This window comes from Acyrthosiphon pisum, chromosome A3, assembly GCF_005508785.2.
Source record: "Acyrthosiphon pisum isolate AL4f chromosome A3, pea_aphid_22Mar2018_4r6ur, whole genome shotgun sequence".
Lineage (NCBI taxonomy): Eukaryota > Metazoa > Arthropoda > Insecta > Hemiptera > Aphididae > Acyrthosiphon > Acyrthosiphon pisum.
In genome coordinates this window covers 862,190-881,674 of record NC_042496.1, presented here as the reverse complement: position 1 = coordinate 881,674, position 19,485 = coordinate 862,190, and the positions used below count along the sequence as shown (strand labels likewise).

Genomic DNA, 19,485 nt, shown 5'->3' with positions numbered 1-19,485 from the left:
TCGCTCGCGGCTCGGGCGACGGAGTCCCACGGGACGGACACACACACAAAACACACGCGGCACACACACAACACACACGGCCGCGATGACTGGCATAGCGTACAGCGGCGGTGTAATTATTGTAATAGGAAAAGTGTAAACGCCGCGGCGGCGGCGGCAGTCGTCAGCCATTGCGGCGGTCGGCGTGCCATTGGTCGGTGGCCCGCCGCCAATCCAAGCGGAATGGAAAACGAACAGAACGCGGTGCGCGCTCGATGACTCCCGCCGCAGCCGCAGCAGCAGCCGCCGGAGGGGGACGAAATTACAAAACTCGCCGGAATCGTCGTCGCGGCCCCCACCCCCCACCGCCGCCGATGTGCGACCCGAACCTAACGGCGCGAGCGGGAGCACACGCGTCCGCGCGCGCGCGCAGACCCGCTCGCCGACGAGTCGAACTATAGTCCGCGACCGTATACCGTGGCCGCCGCGCCGTTTCCATCCGTTCACCGCGCGCCAGAACAGCAGTGCGCCTCGTCGTGCCATCGCGTACGGTGTCCAGTGTGTGCGTGTGCGTTAGCGTTTGCGTCTGCGAGTGAGTGTGTGTGTCGTGTTTGTGTGTGCGAGTGCGCGGGCGCGTGTGTACTTACATTCGTGTAACGAGAATAAAATTTAAAATTTTACGTCAAACCTACGCCCGGGATCATATTAATATCATATTATAATCGTATTTTTGTCACCTTACGCGGGCTTACTTCTTCGGTCGTCCGATCGTAGGTATATCATATTATAGGTAAACCTATTTATATTATTCTTTTAAGTCGTAAGTAACCTGAAGCTACAGCGCTCGATCGTATAGTTTCCGTCGCGATTTTCATACTGAGATTTATTCATGTTTACCTAATGTCAGCTACACCACTGTACCCATCTATACTGTAAATATTATACATAATAAAAGCGCACCAAACTCGGACTCAGGGATCGAATTCTGCCCGCGAAAAGTGTACCAATAAAGTTTTCTTTATCATAATATACACTGTACCACTTAGGTACGCGATTTAATATTTAAATATACCTATATAATATATATACAAACAGTTTACCTGCAGCATCGTCCGCATATATTATATCGTCGCTACGAGCTCAAACGTAAGTTTTTATGCGTATATAATATTATTATACAGCAAAAACTATAGGTACTATATATAATATTGTTATTGGTATGGGTGTTTATAAATACAATATTATAATAATACCTATTACAACGATAACGACTCAGAAGCGCCTATATCTATATATAATAATATTATATATAGTTGAATTTATTCATAGACCGCGGGTTGCCCCGAACTCTACTATAGTTACTACCTAATCGACGAAAAGATAAGGTTATACAATGAATATAACTCGGATGTGCGGGCGACATCGATGCCAAAAACGTGATTTTCGAATACAAAATTGATACGATCGAACTGTCTATTTGCCCTCTGCCGGTTAGGTTAGGTTATAGGTATAACTAATATTATACGCCTGTATCAGAAAATATTATGTGGGTACATATTTTATAGGTACATATACTACCAGCCATGATAATATACGCTATTTAGGTTATAAATATATTTAGTCTTCACCCTGCAGCACTTTATCGAAATCTGAATAGAACATTTTCTATGATAATTTATATTCAGATAATGAAAACTATACATAAATGTAGGTACCTATACATATTTTACTATAATACCTTTATTATAAATTATAATAGGCGTAGTGAGAAAAAACATTGTGTTCTCTATTTTTTTTATAAAAGACAATTTCAAATTTGTATACTGGTTAGGTACTAGATTTGTGACGATTAGGCCTCATTATGTTATCGCCAATATGTAAAGTTACCTATAATAACATATAAGTGATATCACCATTACCTAATATCATAAAGCCATTATAATATGTGAGATAAAGATTTTTGTTAATGAAATTGCGCGTATTGTTTATTAATTAAATATATACATAAATATTTATACAGAAGGTAATTATTATAATATTCTACAATCACTAAATAGGTATCCAATATAATACATTTAAATTTATAATTCCATATAATTATTATCATGCGCATTAACTCGGTATGATTATTTGGGAGTTTTTTTTCTTATAATCGTAATAACTATATATTCATATAATAATTATTAAGAATAATATGTTCATTTGTTTAATGTAACTTCCAAATAATTGTTCACCTTTTATATAGGAACAGGTTGTGTTATATACTTTTTACCAAACAACTCGGGTTACTCTAGCGTGAAACATATAAAAAATATTTATCAGCATACTTTATCTAAGACTTGAGATATTTAAATAATCTATACGACTATACCTATAAGTAGTTCGTATACATTTTAGATGCCCTATACGTTTTCAAAATAATTGAACCGGCAGGTAAACCATAAAAGTGGTAAAATATTCATATACATTTTAATATTATGTAGGTATATATAATATGTATTATGCCGCGTATATATCTCTTATACATAAATTATTATTTATAAAACTACAAAAACTATAATTTATGTACTTAATGGTTTTTTTTATTAAAAATAAAATCAATAGTACAAATATGTTTGTTGTCGAAAAAATAATTGTAACTTATATATAATATTGGTATCGGTAAGGAACCTATATCATTATAAAAATAATTCTGTATAAAAATTCAATTTGAGATTCATTATAAATTATAATATGATACCTTAAACGTATAAATAAAATAAAACTTATAATATAAAATGTTTAACAACAATGTATTTTCCATTATTGTATTTCAATAAATATGTATAATATAATATATAATGGTCACGGTCGTGGACACTATATATTTTCTACTATAAAAATCGAGCGCTGTTAAGATTTCTTATACTAGATAATGTAATGCCAAATGTAGTACAGAAACGCGTAGTAGTTATCTGAAACAAGACTCTAATAATAAACATATAATAAGTATTTATCTGATTCTTAGATTATAAAATATTTAGTTAGCAAATAATTAAGTGTACCTACCTAGGTATACGGGCCATACGCACTTAACTGCCTTATTCGAATTTCAACGCAAAGTAATAAAATATATAGGTATGTAGGTATATTCTACAACTATTTTCTGGTAAAATGGTTTTAAGCCCAGTAAACCGCAGTGTTATATTATAAATGTGAAATATATTCTGTTATAAAATTACTATTTTTATTTATTATTAATTAATTTAAGAGTATAAACTTTCTATGTGTAACAGAATTTTTTTTAAAATCATACCTACAGATCGCGACAAGTGTCTCCGTAAATAGATTGCCTGGATAATATATATATAATAACCACGATGTACCTACTTAGCGCACGCACATAAACAAATCGTTTTTGTCTTCAGTCCGATAACGGGTTTGCGCATGCAGGCTCAACAATGTGTACTGTCGCTCTGTTAGCGCAGAACCATAGAACTTACCTTTATTCGTTTTGTTTAACAACGTGTAAGTGTAAGCATTTTCAAAAGCGTTGTAAAGGATAAAATATCACATTTAACACATTGACGAAAAATAATTGTTATATCTCATACGAAAATAATATAATGTTGTAGCGTCTTCAGTGATATAAGGTACCTATGCATAATATTATTATTATAACCTGGACCAACTCGTTAGTTATCCCTTACCTATTATTAATAAAATATACATAAAAGTAAATTCTAATTGAATGCAAAGTAGGCCAATAATTTCTGTTGTGGTTTCATGAAGAAAAAATTATAATTATAAAATCGAATGAAAATAGAGGAAAACATTATTGCCATCCATAAAAATGTGGCTTATATACCTATAAATATCGATACAATATAAAAATAAACCATTTTATTTCATCGTAGATAATATCGAATTAATCGAAAGTACCTAGTATATAGTTCATTGTTTACATTTAGTGTAAGCAAATCGATGTGAATGCGCTTTTTAAAAAATATTTATTACGATTGAAGTACCTACCTACTTACACAGTACGTGAAAATATATCGAATATTGATCACAAATTCAGAAGCTCACGTTTAAGCCCTTCGCACGATAGGTATCTATATATAATGCACGCGGACTTAATGGGTATTATGTATACATATATATATTTTATAACTTGTCGTCGCCCGTCGACATGCAATCTCTTCGGTGCATAAAACTGTTAGTTCTCGTCTATAAATGATATTGTTTTAACGTGCTTACAGAACGTCAGAATAAAAATGTACTTAAATAGGCGTTAAATAGGCCTCTTGGCTACATCAGTAATTAAGCTGTATTATTGTATATATACATAATACATTAGGTGGCTTGGTCTAGATTCCCCAGATTGATAGATATAACATTATATTACACTTTTGCAACATTACTTAATCATTATAAGATGAAAAACAATAACTGTAAACTTAGCTTTTAGTAAAATAGTAAACTTTGCTCTAAGCAAGGTTACCTACCTATATATTATAATATTATATTGTTGCGGTTTTAACATGGTGTGCCCTTATACCTAAAATATTTGACATATTATATACAATCATACTGCTATATTATTATCTAATAATATTATAATAAACTCGTCGTGGCTAGAGTTAAGATTTCAATACATTTGCTTATTTTTTTGGATTACCTACCTAAAATGATAGATACTTTTTAACTTACAGAAATGAGCTATATGACTATTAACTACAGAAAATTTATTTGACTATTTTTAGATAATTTATTAGCTATTTCTTGGTAAATCTATGACTAAAACGAAAATAATTTACATTCAATTGAATATTTACTAGTATGCATTTTCCCGTGTCTGTACTATGACATCTAGTAATCTGGTTTTAAAATAACAGCACGAGTCTCGGCTTTATTTAATAACCTAATCATCACACGACTACCGGTCGATTACAATATAGAGATGTCGATTTTATAAAATCAACAACAGTAAAACCATTTTTTTGTATAAAATATTAATAAAAAATATTTCAATTTCTACTAACAGAAATAAAAAAAAAATATTTTAAATGAATTGGTTCATCAATGCTTTTTTGGGACATTTTTGGAATCTTAGAACATTAAATCCGAACCTCATATCATGACTTATTGTAATTAACTTCTTAGAATATTTTTTTATTTGTTCGTCAAATAATTTTTTTTGCCTGTAATAGGAAACTATCATGGTAGAGTATAGTATAGCCCGGTATAGGTCATTCATAAAATGTCAAAAATAATAATTTAATAGCGATTGTGGATTTAAATATGGATCTGTTTTTTACAACCTCAGTAGTTTTCAAGACAATCAAAAAAATGTTGGAAGTATGAAATCAAAATGTTAAACATACTTGAGTAAATCAACTATTTTTCTTGTATAGAATATGATTAATACTACTTTTTATAATTTAATGATGCATATAGGTACTATATTACCATAAAGTATATTACCTATGAATTCATAAATTTTAAAAATATAAAACGGTAGGTACTTCCGTAATGACTGATAAAAATAATATTTATTATATAGGTACCTATTTATTATTTATGTAATATATGCGATGTACTATCCAACATTTGTTCAACTTATAAAATTACTAATATAAAAATAACTAACTAACAGTAATATAAATAAATAATAAAATGTCTTTGTAAATAAGAGACTTAGTAATATTTTAAATATATTAGTGCAACTTATCGTTTTACCTATATAGAAACATTTAAAAATATAAAATATCTTTAGAAAGATAAAGACGTCTGTCTCAGTTCAGAATAATTTTTCGACTTTTCCTACAAAATATGTACAAATGATTTATCACTAAAGTTAAATTTAACACGTATCCGCATTACAGTCACTTATGTGACTATAGTCATTATGAGTACACTATAAAGTATAAACAGTAAACTATATTAGTATAGAACCGAGCGAATTATCCGGATATTTTTAAAGCTAAATGTTTTATATTTACAAGTACCTATATTATGTGCATTAGTTATACGTCTTGAAAAAAGCAGCGAACCAACTTAAAATAATATCATAATGTGGATGCGTAAAAACTTAAATTAACAGTGAGTAATTAAAAAAAATTAAAAATATACACAGAAATATATATTATTATGTACCAACCTATATAATATGCGTAAAATATTATTACAAATATAATATTATCCATTAGGTACGACTCTACTACGTTGTGTTATTAAACAACATAAATCACGTCAGTTTTAAACAGCAGAAAAAAATATTTGTTCGGTCGTATGTACACACATAGTGTATTTTGTTATGTGATGTCAAAAACAAATTACACTCTCTGCACGCAACGCCGGATAAAATATTAAAATTATAACAAAATTAGAATGCTGCTGTACTGCAGTCTGCAACCATTGCATTATAGATCTCTATCTACATTTTTTAAATATTTACTACTTATTATGATAACGAGAAAGATATTTTACAAATCGCAAAGAGAATATATTAAAATGTTATGCTATTTATTTATAAACGTGTGATAAATTTCGAAACTTAACACAATATGAAATATGAAATATATTTTTTATGAACGTAAATGATAAATTATCAATAATAATATTATTATGGTTTAATAACAGTATATTTTCGCTTTTCCGTCGTATTATAATAATATATCTGTGGGTGGATGACAGAAGTTGAAATTGGAATATCACTTTTTGCTCGTTTTAAATTTTATTATTACTGATATATTAAAAAAAAATGCGTATTCGTAAAGTAGCAAAACTTGATAACTGTCGTTCTTATACCATGGTTTTGTTATTCAAACGACTATAATATATTGTTAAAAAAGCATATCACTTATAAGATACAAGTAGTGTAACTTACTATTGAAAAGGTGGGCAAGTGGGTATCGCTCTGCTGTACAGTAGGTTACAAGAGGTTAACAATTCTGAGCGAAGACGGTCAGTCAGCCTATGATATATTACTATAAGTACCTATATTTAACGGTATTATGTGAATAAGATAATTGATTGCACTATTTACGTGGAACCTTGTTTTACATTTTTAATCCTTTACTATAATAGTTGAATATTTTATAAATATGTAACTAGTAAATCATTTTTGAATTTCCAATTTGATAAATGTTCTTAAAAATCGAACTTTAAATGCTTATAAAAAAAAGTTCTGCCTATGTATTTTTAATATTTTTCAACTGATATTGTAACAATATATCAAGTCTTTTTTTACATTTTCACACTTTTTGACCTAACAAATAAAATCTTATTGATATTTATAGAAAAATAACCAAATTGAAAATTGATATTTTCCGTAACAGCTCAAAACAGCTCGAAATATTTTGAAAATTGTATGGTGTATTGAAAATTCTAATATAAACATTTAGTGAAAATTGCATGTATCTACAGTCATTTGTACTCTAAAAGTTTCACCAAAAACCAAAATCGATTTTGTCGATAACCGATTGAACGTACAATTTCCTGGTTTTTCTCAATTTTTTTTTGTATTTCCCAGTGCTTTTGACAAAACTACTAGGATTGTTTTTTTTTGAGCCCATAGTGAAATCGCAGATTCAATTAAACCATTTCATGTATATCTACATTGTTTACAGTTTTTCACCATGATTAATTTAGCGGGTTGATTAAAATCGTTTTGAGGAATCAACAAGGAAATGTTAGATTGTCAGGACTGGCTTTGATGACTTTGATGCGTTCAATTTACATTAAGACAATATTAAAATATATATGTATATATGAAAGTGCCAATATTTTTTAAAAAAGAATAAAAAAAATAATTTTACATAATAATTATAAAATTAAATTGTGCAATTGTTATTTGTATTTATAACTACCCAGCTTCCTAAAAAATGTGTGGTTATGGCTATGTTAGTCGCTATTCTAACTAGTGATAAATGGGCCCATACTGAAAATAATTTGTATATACCTGCACACTGTACTAGATGTTTTAAGGTTGTAAAAAATATGGTATATTAAATATAGCGTTATAACCTGTAAGCCAATACCGTAGTTATTTTCGTTTAAATATCAAATTATAATTTATACTTTAAAGTCTTTAGAAACAATGGTGCATATATATTAGGTACCTCTGTATTTTAGAAAATTTTAAATTTCTATTAAAACAACTTACGAGGATAATATGTATTACATTTTCAAGCCTATAGTAGATATTATTGTTTAAAAATTAAAACATTTTTCATTACGACATAATTTGCAAATATTATCAAAATGTTAACTTGAGACGCTTTAAATTTCTTAAAAAAACAGCTTGTAATAATAGGTATACCTACTTGTATTATTGTCAAGCTTTCAGACCTAGAAATAAAATATATTGAGATTTATGGGAAAAAACGACAATTATTAAAACATTGCAAATGCCTTTATAAAAATTAAATAGTTTAAATTTTGTCCAAATATATTTAAAACCTCATATTGTATAGAAAATGATATTTTAATTAATGGTAGAATATTTTAAGTTTTTACGGGTACCATCTAGAATCACAACAAAATAACAACGAAACGTTGATTTTATACCTATTATTGATTATTGTCTGTATTCGTTCTTAATTAGGATTTTCTCCACAGACGTAAATACATAACAGACACGTGGTCGCGAAATTTGTGTCAGACAATAACGAATTGGCTACTAAGGTCACACGCGGGGGCCCATCAAGTCGAAGGTCACCACATCCGTCGTACCACCGACACACCGCGAATGCGATGTGATGTGATGTGATCGGCGGCCGAGTGACAACGGGCGTGCGGCGCTGACATCGCAGGTTGCTCGAGGCGCCCCCAAAACGGAGTACGTCACGGGGACGGGGCCATGCGGCGCCCCCCCAGCCACATACCACCAGCCACTGATCGAACACCACCAGAACCACGTGCAACACCATCAGTTGGTGGCCGCGTCCAACGGACAGTTGCGCGGTCAGTCCGGGGCCGTCGCAATGGCTGTGGCCGCGGTCACGGCACCGCCAGTCCAGCCCGTCAACCCACTGAGCACCGTCTACGCGACCAAGCGGCGACGGCGAAACGGCAAGAGGTATGCTACGTTTTCATTTATTTTCTAGCTTATTATTTATATTATAATATGCTGATCGATTTGCTCAAAAATTATAGTGTACGTCTATACAAGTAAAATCGTTCAAAATCGTTTTAAAATTGTTATCAACTATTTAGTGACCTAACGAATTAGGTGCTCATTATATAATATAGATAATATTATGTTAGTTATGTAAATATAAAAACTTAATAATTTATGCTTAAGTTATGTTTTTTTTCTGTGTATGTTACGTATTGATTTCGTGTAAAGGTATTTGATTAATAAAATACCTTTTTATTTGATTTGAAAAAGTATGCTTAGGATACTTCAAATAGCAGATTTATAACGCCTGATTTATCAAGGGAAAAGTGAAAATTTAGGTTACAAAATAAAATGTATTTACATAAAATACGAGGTTTTACCTCGGCGTAGTGCAATTTCTACTAATATTTCGCTATATTTATTTATTGTACTATGCATTTATTTTCTTATATAACTAGAAAAAATACTATACACATAATATGGAGAATTTCAATTTTCAACAAATGTGTGAAATAAATTATAATCTGTGAATGCCCTAATTTTGATTTTGTCTGTAGCATATTACAAATATACAACTCGATAAAGTATTTCAAGTACCTATACGAATACTATGACAAATACACAATTCTGGACTTAAGATACCGAAATTAATTACGAGTTATGGAAAATCATGATGTTACAATCAAATCATCGTATAATCGTGTGTGCACTCGTACACGATATATAATAATATATACACATGCAGTACGATGCGTATAATATAACCTAACCTATACACATAAGTACATAACTATTATAATAGTATAACTGTCGCCGTTTTAATAGGTTTATAAAAGGTGAACAAAATAATCCTGTAAATGTAACACATACGCCGTCATCGTGACGTAAAACAATATAATATTGTGATAATGTACATATATTATATGCATACCATTATACCTATTTAGGTACCTACGTACCTATATACAATAATATATAATTCTTTTTGGCGACTACCGCGAGTGAATGGCTTCCAAAAGGGTATCCATTCGTGTGACGTGCGTATATATTATATAGGTGTAGGTAGTAACTACATCAACACTATTATCAGGCGTTGTTGTTTTTTTCAAAACTTTTTCTCGGCGCCAATTATTATTGTTTTTTTGTTCCTCTGTCCTCGTTGATTGATATAAATCGGGTGCGCGCGTCAACGTGATATTATTATAATATTTATTAATATGTATACTTAGGTATATACATAGCAAGCGCCACGTGTGTTTGTGTAATTGATGCATTTCGTACTCCCGCAGTGTGACGTCACTAGCTCCATTACCGAAGATTATGTTACACCGGTAACTTCACTCACATATACCTATATATATATCATATACAACGCAAGAACAACACACAGTGGATCCGGACCGGTAATGTAATGTTTGTACATCACGCAATCGCGGCAACGGCCAAGGGGGCCACTGGCCGGCGCGAATATATACACCTATATACACATTTAAGTACTACTATGACTACTATGTATGTGTGTATATATATATATATATATATGCCATATGTGCTATAGCCTATAACCTTCGCGTTCCCGACCCTCCGTCGCTGCTCCCGTGGTGCCCGCCCTTTGAAAAAGTAATCATCAGTGGTCAATTCCTATCGGTCGCTCGGCGCCCTCCGCGAGTTAAACTCGCGCGCACGTGTGTGGTGTGTATAGCGTGCATATATAGGTACCTACACGTTGCAGGGACGGATTTACGACTTATATACCGTGGTCGGGTGCCCCGCTATCCGGTCGCCACCGCCGTTGCTATAATAACTTGTTTTCCCTTCGCATATCTTTTCATATGTACCTAAATGTAGACTATATATAGAGGTTACATTGTATACTGTAGGTACATATATATTATATACACTTTTCGTTTCGTGTGTACATATAGGTGTATAAAATAGAGCTTATACTTTGTGTGTGTGTGTGTCTGCGGCAAATTACTTTTAGTGCTATTTCGGAAATTGCCACAAGATGAACGCGAATAAATTCGATTTTTCAACTCTTCCGAACGAAAATTACGGTCGGTACTGATCGTACCACGAGGTATAAAATATATGATAATAATATAATACGTACCTTACCCGCGCTGGTAACGTTTGAAATGTTGTTGTTGTATAATAACAGTAGACTTTTAAGAAAACCTGAATTGTTCGATTTAATTTAAATATTATAATTAAGAAAAATAATTAGAAAAATAATTGTAATTAGTATAACAGCAACAATACTAATGGCCGTTGTCGCCGATGTTTTGTTTTATATAAAAAAAAAGTCCGAGGCACCGGGGATTGCCGTGGTAAAGCTATTGCATAGCAATTTTGTAGCTTATATGTATCATGTAATTATGACTATTTATTTTTGTATGATATTAATTCAAATTACACTTTTTGAGCGCGACGACCGAAAAGAAAATGACAAAATAAATTATTTTTTTTTGATAATGGTAGATAAACACAGTACGGAAATATTTTATTTGAGACTTTTTTTGCTTAGCAACTGGTTAAACTGTAAATCACAAAAAATAATAATAACATCTTCCGCGGTCATACTTTTTTTTTTCACGCCAGGCCCGCAGTCAAAGCTATACAATACCTTAAAAAAAAAATCAATTTTATTAGTAGCGGTAATTAATAAACATTGCTTTTGTTTAGGCAAATGCCTTAATATAATTCTGTAATTTATAGTTAATACATTTTGATATCAGTGTTATTATCGATATTATTCTAACGTAACAACTTCAAAAAAAGTAATCAGATAACTAATTCAATATTGAATCACAGACACTCACAGTGGCATAACCAGGACTTTGTTAAGGTGAGGGGTTCGATTTTCAATAATTCTCTCTTTACACATACAAGTATAAAACTAACAGATTACTTGAAAATGTGTTTATGTAGGCAAAAATCTAGCTAATGTATGTAAAAAATGGCAGATTATTTAGTAGGTACCTACCTTAGTAAGCATAATATTTGAATAGTATTAAAATATAATTTTTTTTACATTATTAAGTACTTACATACTAAAATAATTTTTATGAGTATCTATTACAGTACTAACTTCTAATAATATATACAAAGACCAATATAATATTAAATTAACAATATTATCTAGAACACCTTTTAAGCTTTTATTGATATTTAAATTCTAAATAGCGTGTTATGAGCTTTTTTAAATTTTAGTTGATAGTATAATAATAATTATAAACTCACTTTAAAATTAAAATAGTAATAAGAGCCTATAAAAGGCCTCAGAAAATATGCTTACCTTTAAACTGAATAATCTCTTCACTCTAATATTAAAGCAGATAAGACTTATTGGCGGAACGAAAATTTTTATATTGTCTTACTGTTATTAGCTCATAACATACTTACCAAATTTAGTAATTAGTGTCGGAATAATCCGATTTACTTTGTTATTTTTAATATTGTATTGAATGGACTTATTATTATTCAATACAATACAATTTAATACATCATCCATTAAACTGTAATGATTATAACTATCTACTAAATTTATTTCTATACTTAAAAACTACTGTACAGCGATATTTTTAACACCAACCATAGGAAGCAATCGTTCATCTGGTGTAGAAGAACATAGATCTGTATTGTACATAAGAAATGATTTTTTGGTGACAGAATTCAATCAAGCTAAAGATTTATTTTTATCACTTAAATCTTTCATTAATTTCATGTAAATTGTATTATTTTTCACTATCTAAAGATGCTGTTAATTCTGAAAATGGGAATACAAGAAAGTTATTATTAGTATATTATAGCTTTTGAATATGTATTTAAAAGAATATGCTAAATGATTAGAAACCCATCTTAATTATAACTTAATATTGTTGAATTATCAAACACTAAGGTATACTGTTGGTTATAACAAACACGAATAACGATATCAGTATAACATATTATCTGTTTATTGCATTTCTTAAATGTTCCAATTGTATCAATACCCTTCAGTTATTGTGTATTCAATTGAGACAAATATATTGTGCACTCAAATTATGTAAAGTATTTAAGTATCTGTGTCTTGTATCTTTGAATTACAAGTTATTCCCAAAAAGTATCCGAATTAAATGTGCAAGACAAGTATTACAACATGATATCTACACTATAGCTATATAAATGATTTAAAATATTGAATAATAGGTACAAATTACAAATTCTATGGTCTTTGATAAACCTATAATTTATCAAAAATGATAGGACTTGTCTAATAAAAAAGTATAAACTTAAAATGATCTAGAGAATATTGTATAATTAATTATATACATATTATATATATATATATATATTATTATTTAATATTAGGTATACTATACCATACCATTAAATTGTCATGGAAATAAAACGTTAGAACTTAAATCGTATATCTAAAATAGGTTCCTAATATACCTATATTTACTATTTATATTGTTTACCATTTGGACTTGAAAATATGTTTACACCAACTTGATTTCCTTGAAAATAATATATCATAATATTCATTGTTAAACGAAAACTTAAAAATTTTAATTTTTTGAAACTTTGTTATATAACTTTTTTATAGGTATAGTACAAAATGTTTTGTTGATGTTTTTTCAAAGTATTCAAATTAAGTATTAATACTTTATACAATCTATAGAAAATAAAAACAATTTTGAATTCTTAATATAATTGTAAATATTTTTCATTGAATACCTGAAAATTGTTTGTTACTTTGATTGGGTTTATACATATAAAAAAAATAGTCTTATACGATTATAATAGTATTACATTATAATGTCAGCTATTTTCAATTTTTGAAATGGGCACCACCGACGTCCTGTGACTATACAACCATGTATGTATAGTATGTATATATACATAATATATTATGTACTGTATACGGTTTTTAAACTTATTAACAACAGACACAGGCCGGTATAGAAACGTCAAAAGTGATTTTTAATAACAAACTATATAAGTACTAGAAAAAAAAAAATCGAGAACAAACCCGTTGTGAGTGCGTTGTGTACAACAGGGATAATTTGAGGTAATTGCTGGGGTCAGAAGACGTCTAAAATACATTTAAATTATACGGTTGTCCGGGTTGAACGCGGCCTTTCTCCGATTCGCCGACGTTTTCCGCGTTCTAGGTAAAAAAAACATAGGTACCTAATAATAATAGTGAGAGTATACACGAAATAAAAAAAGAATACATCGAGTAGTGTTCGTTCGATTCATGTGCCATGGTGTGTATATATTATAATATATATGTGTGTGTGTGTGTGTGTGTGTTTGTAAATTACTTGACAGGTGAAACCGTATTTTTTACATTGGCACATGGAAATTCATTACGCAAATTATCGTCCAACACTGATATAGTGATGTATATGTACGTCAGCATTTTTATATTCGCGAATTTTAATATTATATAGGTACTATCGTTTTTTGTTTGTACCATTTACCATGAATCATTGATTAGTAGTTTTCCAAAACGAGTAAATTAAAAATGATGTATTCTAAAAAGCGGATGAACCAGATGGTTCCAGCCCCTAATGACTTAATTCTAAGTTATTTACGTCGGACATATTATGTACCTACCTATATAGATATTAAACTGTACTTTTCCCTAATAATAACAATAGATTTATCTATTTTTTTGTTTTTTTTTGTTGTTGACTGGGCAGTTATTTTTCGCGGCATTAAAGAACAGCGAAAGATAGTAAATTATATCATACATCTCAAATGTCAGGTTCATCGGCTTGCGATTATTTCATTTAAAACATGCAAACCCTTCAGCAGTTTTTTCATACTACGTTAAATAATTTAGTTTTTTTTTTAGATTAATATTTATGATTATTTTTTTGACTTGATCTCAGCGAAACCCAAATAGTTTAGTATTTTACATTTTATTGAATTCTTCTGCGAATGGATATTTGCGATGTTTTTTCAGTGCGTGTTGGTCGTTATAAGGGATACTTAATCGAATGGTTTCAAAAATTGGTGGATCATTTTTGTCATTGGTAAACCATATGTGTAGGTGATTTGGTGTGTCCCGTGATGCTCAGTTTATATAGTATGTTTTTGTCTTTTCTTCTATATATTATTTATCGTGCGATATATTAATTTTATTTTATTTTTCATTTCAATACTGTTGAGTCAATTTTTAAGATACCGTCGTCTTGATAATATTATTTAATTAAAAAAAGATCATACTGTTGACTGTTGTTATAATATTTAACAGTTTAACACAATATCAACAATTAAACATCTTAAATATAGTTATTGTAATAAACCACGGCTTTTCTATACTGATAGGTACCAATTTATTATTTCATACAAGCTTTATATACTTTTCTGGGTAGATAGTAAGATATTAGATAGGTATATTATATATTACAGGGGTATAAAGGCATCGGTAGTATGTTTTAAGTTGAGATTAAATAGATTGTACATTGTGTACAATATTGAATCCAATTGGTTAGTACTTAGACTAATTCTATAGTTGTTTGGTGCTTGTATGACATAAACAGTAGAATGAGTTCGATGGGTTAGTAATATATACTTATAGTAAAAGTATTATTGATGGCTGGAGGTTCACGCTATAGTATATTATGTATTATTAGCATATTAGTTTTTGATTGGCTTCCCTCTTTAAGCTGTATTTTCAGAGACGAGAGAAACAGCGACTCTGAGGATCAATGGTGTTATTCTAGTACCCATTAGGCCCATATACTGTTGAGCTACAATAGGTAATATGTAAAAATTATAACAATATTATAGGTATTTTTAACAATAAATGCTATAAATTATAAAACACTATACCCAGGTATATTTAATATTTCAAACTTAAAGAATACAAGTTGACAATTCATAGTCATTGAGAAATTAAATGAATCATGCAAATTTTATCTACTTGTTTGTTATGTCATATTTATTATAAAATATGTATTTTCATGTAAACTATTACCTACGTCCTAAACGCTAATAATTAGCGAAATAAAACGCGAAATTATTTCAAATGCATCATGCATTCATACAATACTGAAATGTGAAATAATTCATGAATTTTCAAAATACAATTATTTTTTTATTACCTGATTAAATTTCCATTTATAAACTGAACAAAATAAATACTGTGGCTCGGTGTGGCGCAGTGTGTGGTACAAAACTGTTCTGAGTGTACGCGTGAGCCGGTGTCACTAGCTCCCAGATTGGTGACCATCCGGGATTTTTAGTGGTATATCCTTGCCACACATAGGTACACGAGTTAAAAACCTAAAGTACCCTCTCCCATAGTACCCCAGGCTAATGACCTCAGTTGTCAAAGCCTTAACCTCAATAAAAAAAAAAAATTTTAAAAAATAAATACTGTTCTATTTAAAATTAATACCATTGCACATTGATTAAACTATCAGTGTAATTATTTAAAATCAACTTGTAAAATGGTCTATATTTTTGATGGATTTCATTTAAATCATATAAAAATAATAATTAAATACTATATAATATAGTACCTATTGGTACACCTATTAGAATTTATATTATTATACGTATATATTGTTTGTTTTAAATTATTAATTTAGAAACGTATACTATAAGTATATACAATTATAGCAAATTAATAAAACACGAAAAAGTCGACAGTAAACATGTACCTATTATTAAAATCAACATTTCAATAATATATGGTATATCTTACAGTTTTCTCGTTTAATCTTTATACTGAGTCATTGATAATATTAAGTAAGTAAATAATGTTATTTAATTTTGTACCTAGTAGGATGAATGATGATTAATGTTTCTAAATTGGTTTAAAAACTATTCCTGTCAGTTGGCTGTCAGTTAGCCCTATTCGATTTAAAATGCCAATAAAATGGTAGATACTATATAAAGGGTTAAGTCGATGACACGTGCCGTATTTTATGGCTATTTGACTGCAAAATAATGGATAATGGAAGACGTATTTTGTTTGTACCTACATAATAGAATAATAAATATATATAGACGTAAAATAGTATATACATATTACATACTAATATGCTACACACACGATTCATAACTGCATAATACTATGATCCTGGCGACAGTTACAAACACATTAGGGTCATAAACTCATAAGACGTAATTGCACATTTTTCTGTTTTTTCAAGGGGTGGCGGTATCCTGCTTTTAGGCATTATTATCATTAGGTTTATTACATACCTACTGCTTTGAAGTTTGACCAAACTATATTGTTTTTAATAGAATTTCTGATTTCACTTTATATTAATATGATATTAAAAAGTGTGCTTTTAATTTGACTTCTATAATATTTGTTATTTTTAAATCTATAACCTTGATACTAATCAACCTTAACAATGTCAATAAAAAAAGTATACCTACTGTAATTATTTTGTCTTTCAGAACGATAGAGCTAGTTTTTAATTTAAAATTAAATACCAAATTTGAATTCGTACCTATATACAACTTATTATAGACGAATTACTAAATTGTTTTATGATTTTTGTTGATATAGGTTACACATAGGTAATTTTTTATTTTGCTCTTATATATTTATTCATCGTCACTTTTTTATGATTAAATTCTATAGAGTTGTTTAAAGTTTATATTTGAATAATTATTACTTAGTGAGTGTAAAAACAGTTATTTGTACATCATTATTGACTTCATATGGTACATCTATATCTATGCATTACAATAATATTTACATTAACATGTATTACGTATCGCTATACAAGAATTATAGCTGAAAACATTAGACTTTTTCAAATATAAAATAAAGGGTTTTTAAGTATAAAATATACGAAGATAAAAAAAATATTATCCAGGTGTTAAGTCAGTGAGGGTCTTCGTCAGTCCACGCGCTTATAATGACATGAAGTAGTATTTATTACCTATATGTTTCTTACAAGTAAAAAGTAACAGCGGGAGCTATTGATAGTAATCTAAACTATTTATTTCGGTAAAATATGATTTTTTTTTTAAATTAGAAAAATAGTAAATCCAATCTAATATCACTATGTTTATAGTTTCCGACTACGGGCTACCTTATAAATTATAACTATAGTATATAGATGTACAATGTACATATACTAAAGCGCGTGGATCTTTGCCCAGAGAGAAATTATGAATGGTCTTTCCATAACGACGTTGTGCGGTCAATTAAGTCAAAATGATTATAATCAACCGCCGGCGGCCAATATAAGAGAGTAGCAGATTTATGATGTCTATGGGTAAAAAAAACATAATAATTGCGGTAAAATATAAACAATTACCTTCGGAGAACATAATTTTCACAATAATACAAATTGTAGTATTGTACAATCAGGAGATTCTAAGGATAACAATTTTTTTGATTTTTAAATAAGTAAATAAGTAAATAAAATATAATATTTATTTGATTTCAGTTAAAAATAAAATTATAACTTTATTCTGTAATTATATTCTCACCACTCAACTAGTCAACTATCATAATATTTATACATTTTAATTCTTTGTACAGAAAATAATTGAATGTTTTATCGATTATATAACTGAGTACAAAATTAAAAACAATCATAAATTGTACATTTGTGTGTTCACTTAAAGATAATATTATTTTTGTATTTTATTTAACTACTGAATTTATTTATTTTTACTCATAAGGACCAATGTCTAATTTACAATGAAGTTATATTAATAATAATAATACAACAAAATATAATACAAGAATACAAATAAATAAATTATATTAATATTATCATTGATTATAAATACTATTTATAATTAATGATATTAATATATCATAATATAAACTAAGTTCAATAGAATTAAGTAACTCGACGAAATTAAAAGAGAAAAAGAAAAAAAATGTTTTGTAACTTATATGTAAGTTCTCTGGGTAACTTTAAATATTCTAAGTTTAAAATTCTTAAAATATGTAACCTGTTTGGTGGGTTCTTGATATATTCTACGCGTATAGTATAATATAAACTAGCGATGGGCAACTCAAAGTAACTAGCAGGCCACTTTTAAGTACTTTACAATCTAGCGGGCCGCAGTGCATAGGAGAAAGCAAAAAAAAAAAGTCCTTCAAATTTACGAACATTTATTTTTACGCTTTTTTAGCGGACATTTTTAAAATAATTACTACAAAACACGAAAATAAGGTAATTTGAAGATGTAGCGCGGGCCAGATAAAAAAGTACGGGCCAGACGAAGAAGTTGCTTCTGAACTTTTTTGAGTTGATCACTATGTCTATTGCCGTTATTTATTCTAAATTAAAGGAGAATATTTAAGTGAAGATCAGACGAGTGAGATATAAATACATTTAAAGATGAATGGACCATGGAAATCGTGGCAGTTTCATTTTATACATCCAAAGCAGTAAAGGCTTTATTTTTATAACTAA

The 19,485-nt window shown here is 29.6% G+C and overlaps 1 protein-coding gene across 11 annotated transcripts in view; it reads left to right on the top strand.

The window, feature by feature from the left end:
- Positions 1 to 202: 202 nt before the first annotated feature.
- Positions 203 to 19,485, top strand: part of LOC100167590 (aryl hydrocarbon receptor protein 1) — a 58,241-nt gene continuing 38,958 nt past the window's right edge. For 2 of the 11 annotated variants that reach the window (XM_029491548.1, XM_029491547.1), the window contains exons 1-2: positions 211 to 1,125; positions 8,570 to 9,043. In XM_029491548.1, coding sequence (XP_029347408.1) covers positions 8,949 to 9,043 — 95 coding nt within the window. In that variant the 5' untranslated portion in view covers positions 211 to 1,125; positions 8,570 to 8,948. Of the gene's footprint in view, positions 1,126 to 8,569; positions 9,044 to 19,485 lie in introns of all 11 variants that reach the window. The other 9 variants (XM_016808842.2, XM_016808843.2, XM_008190388.3 and 6 more) reach the window with 9 other exon arrangements.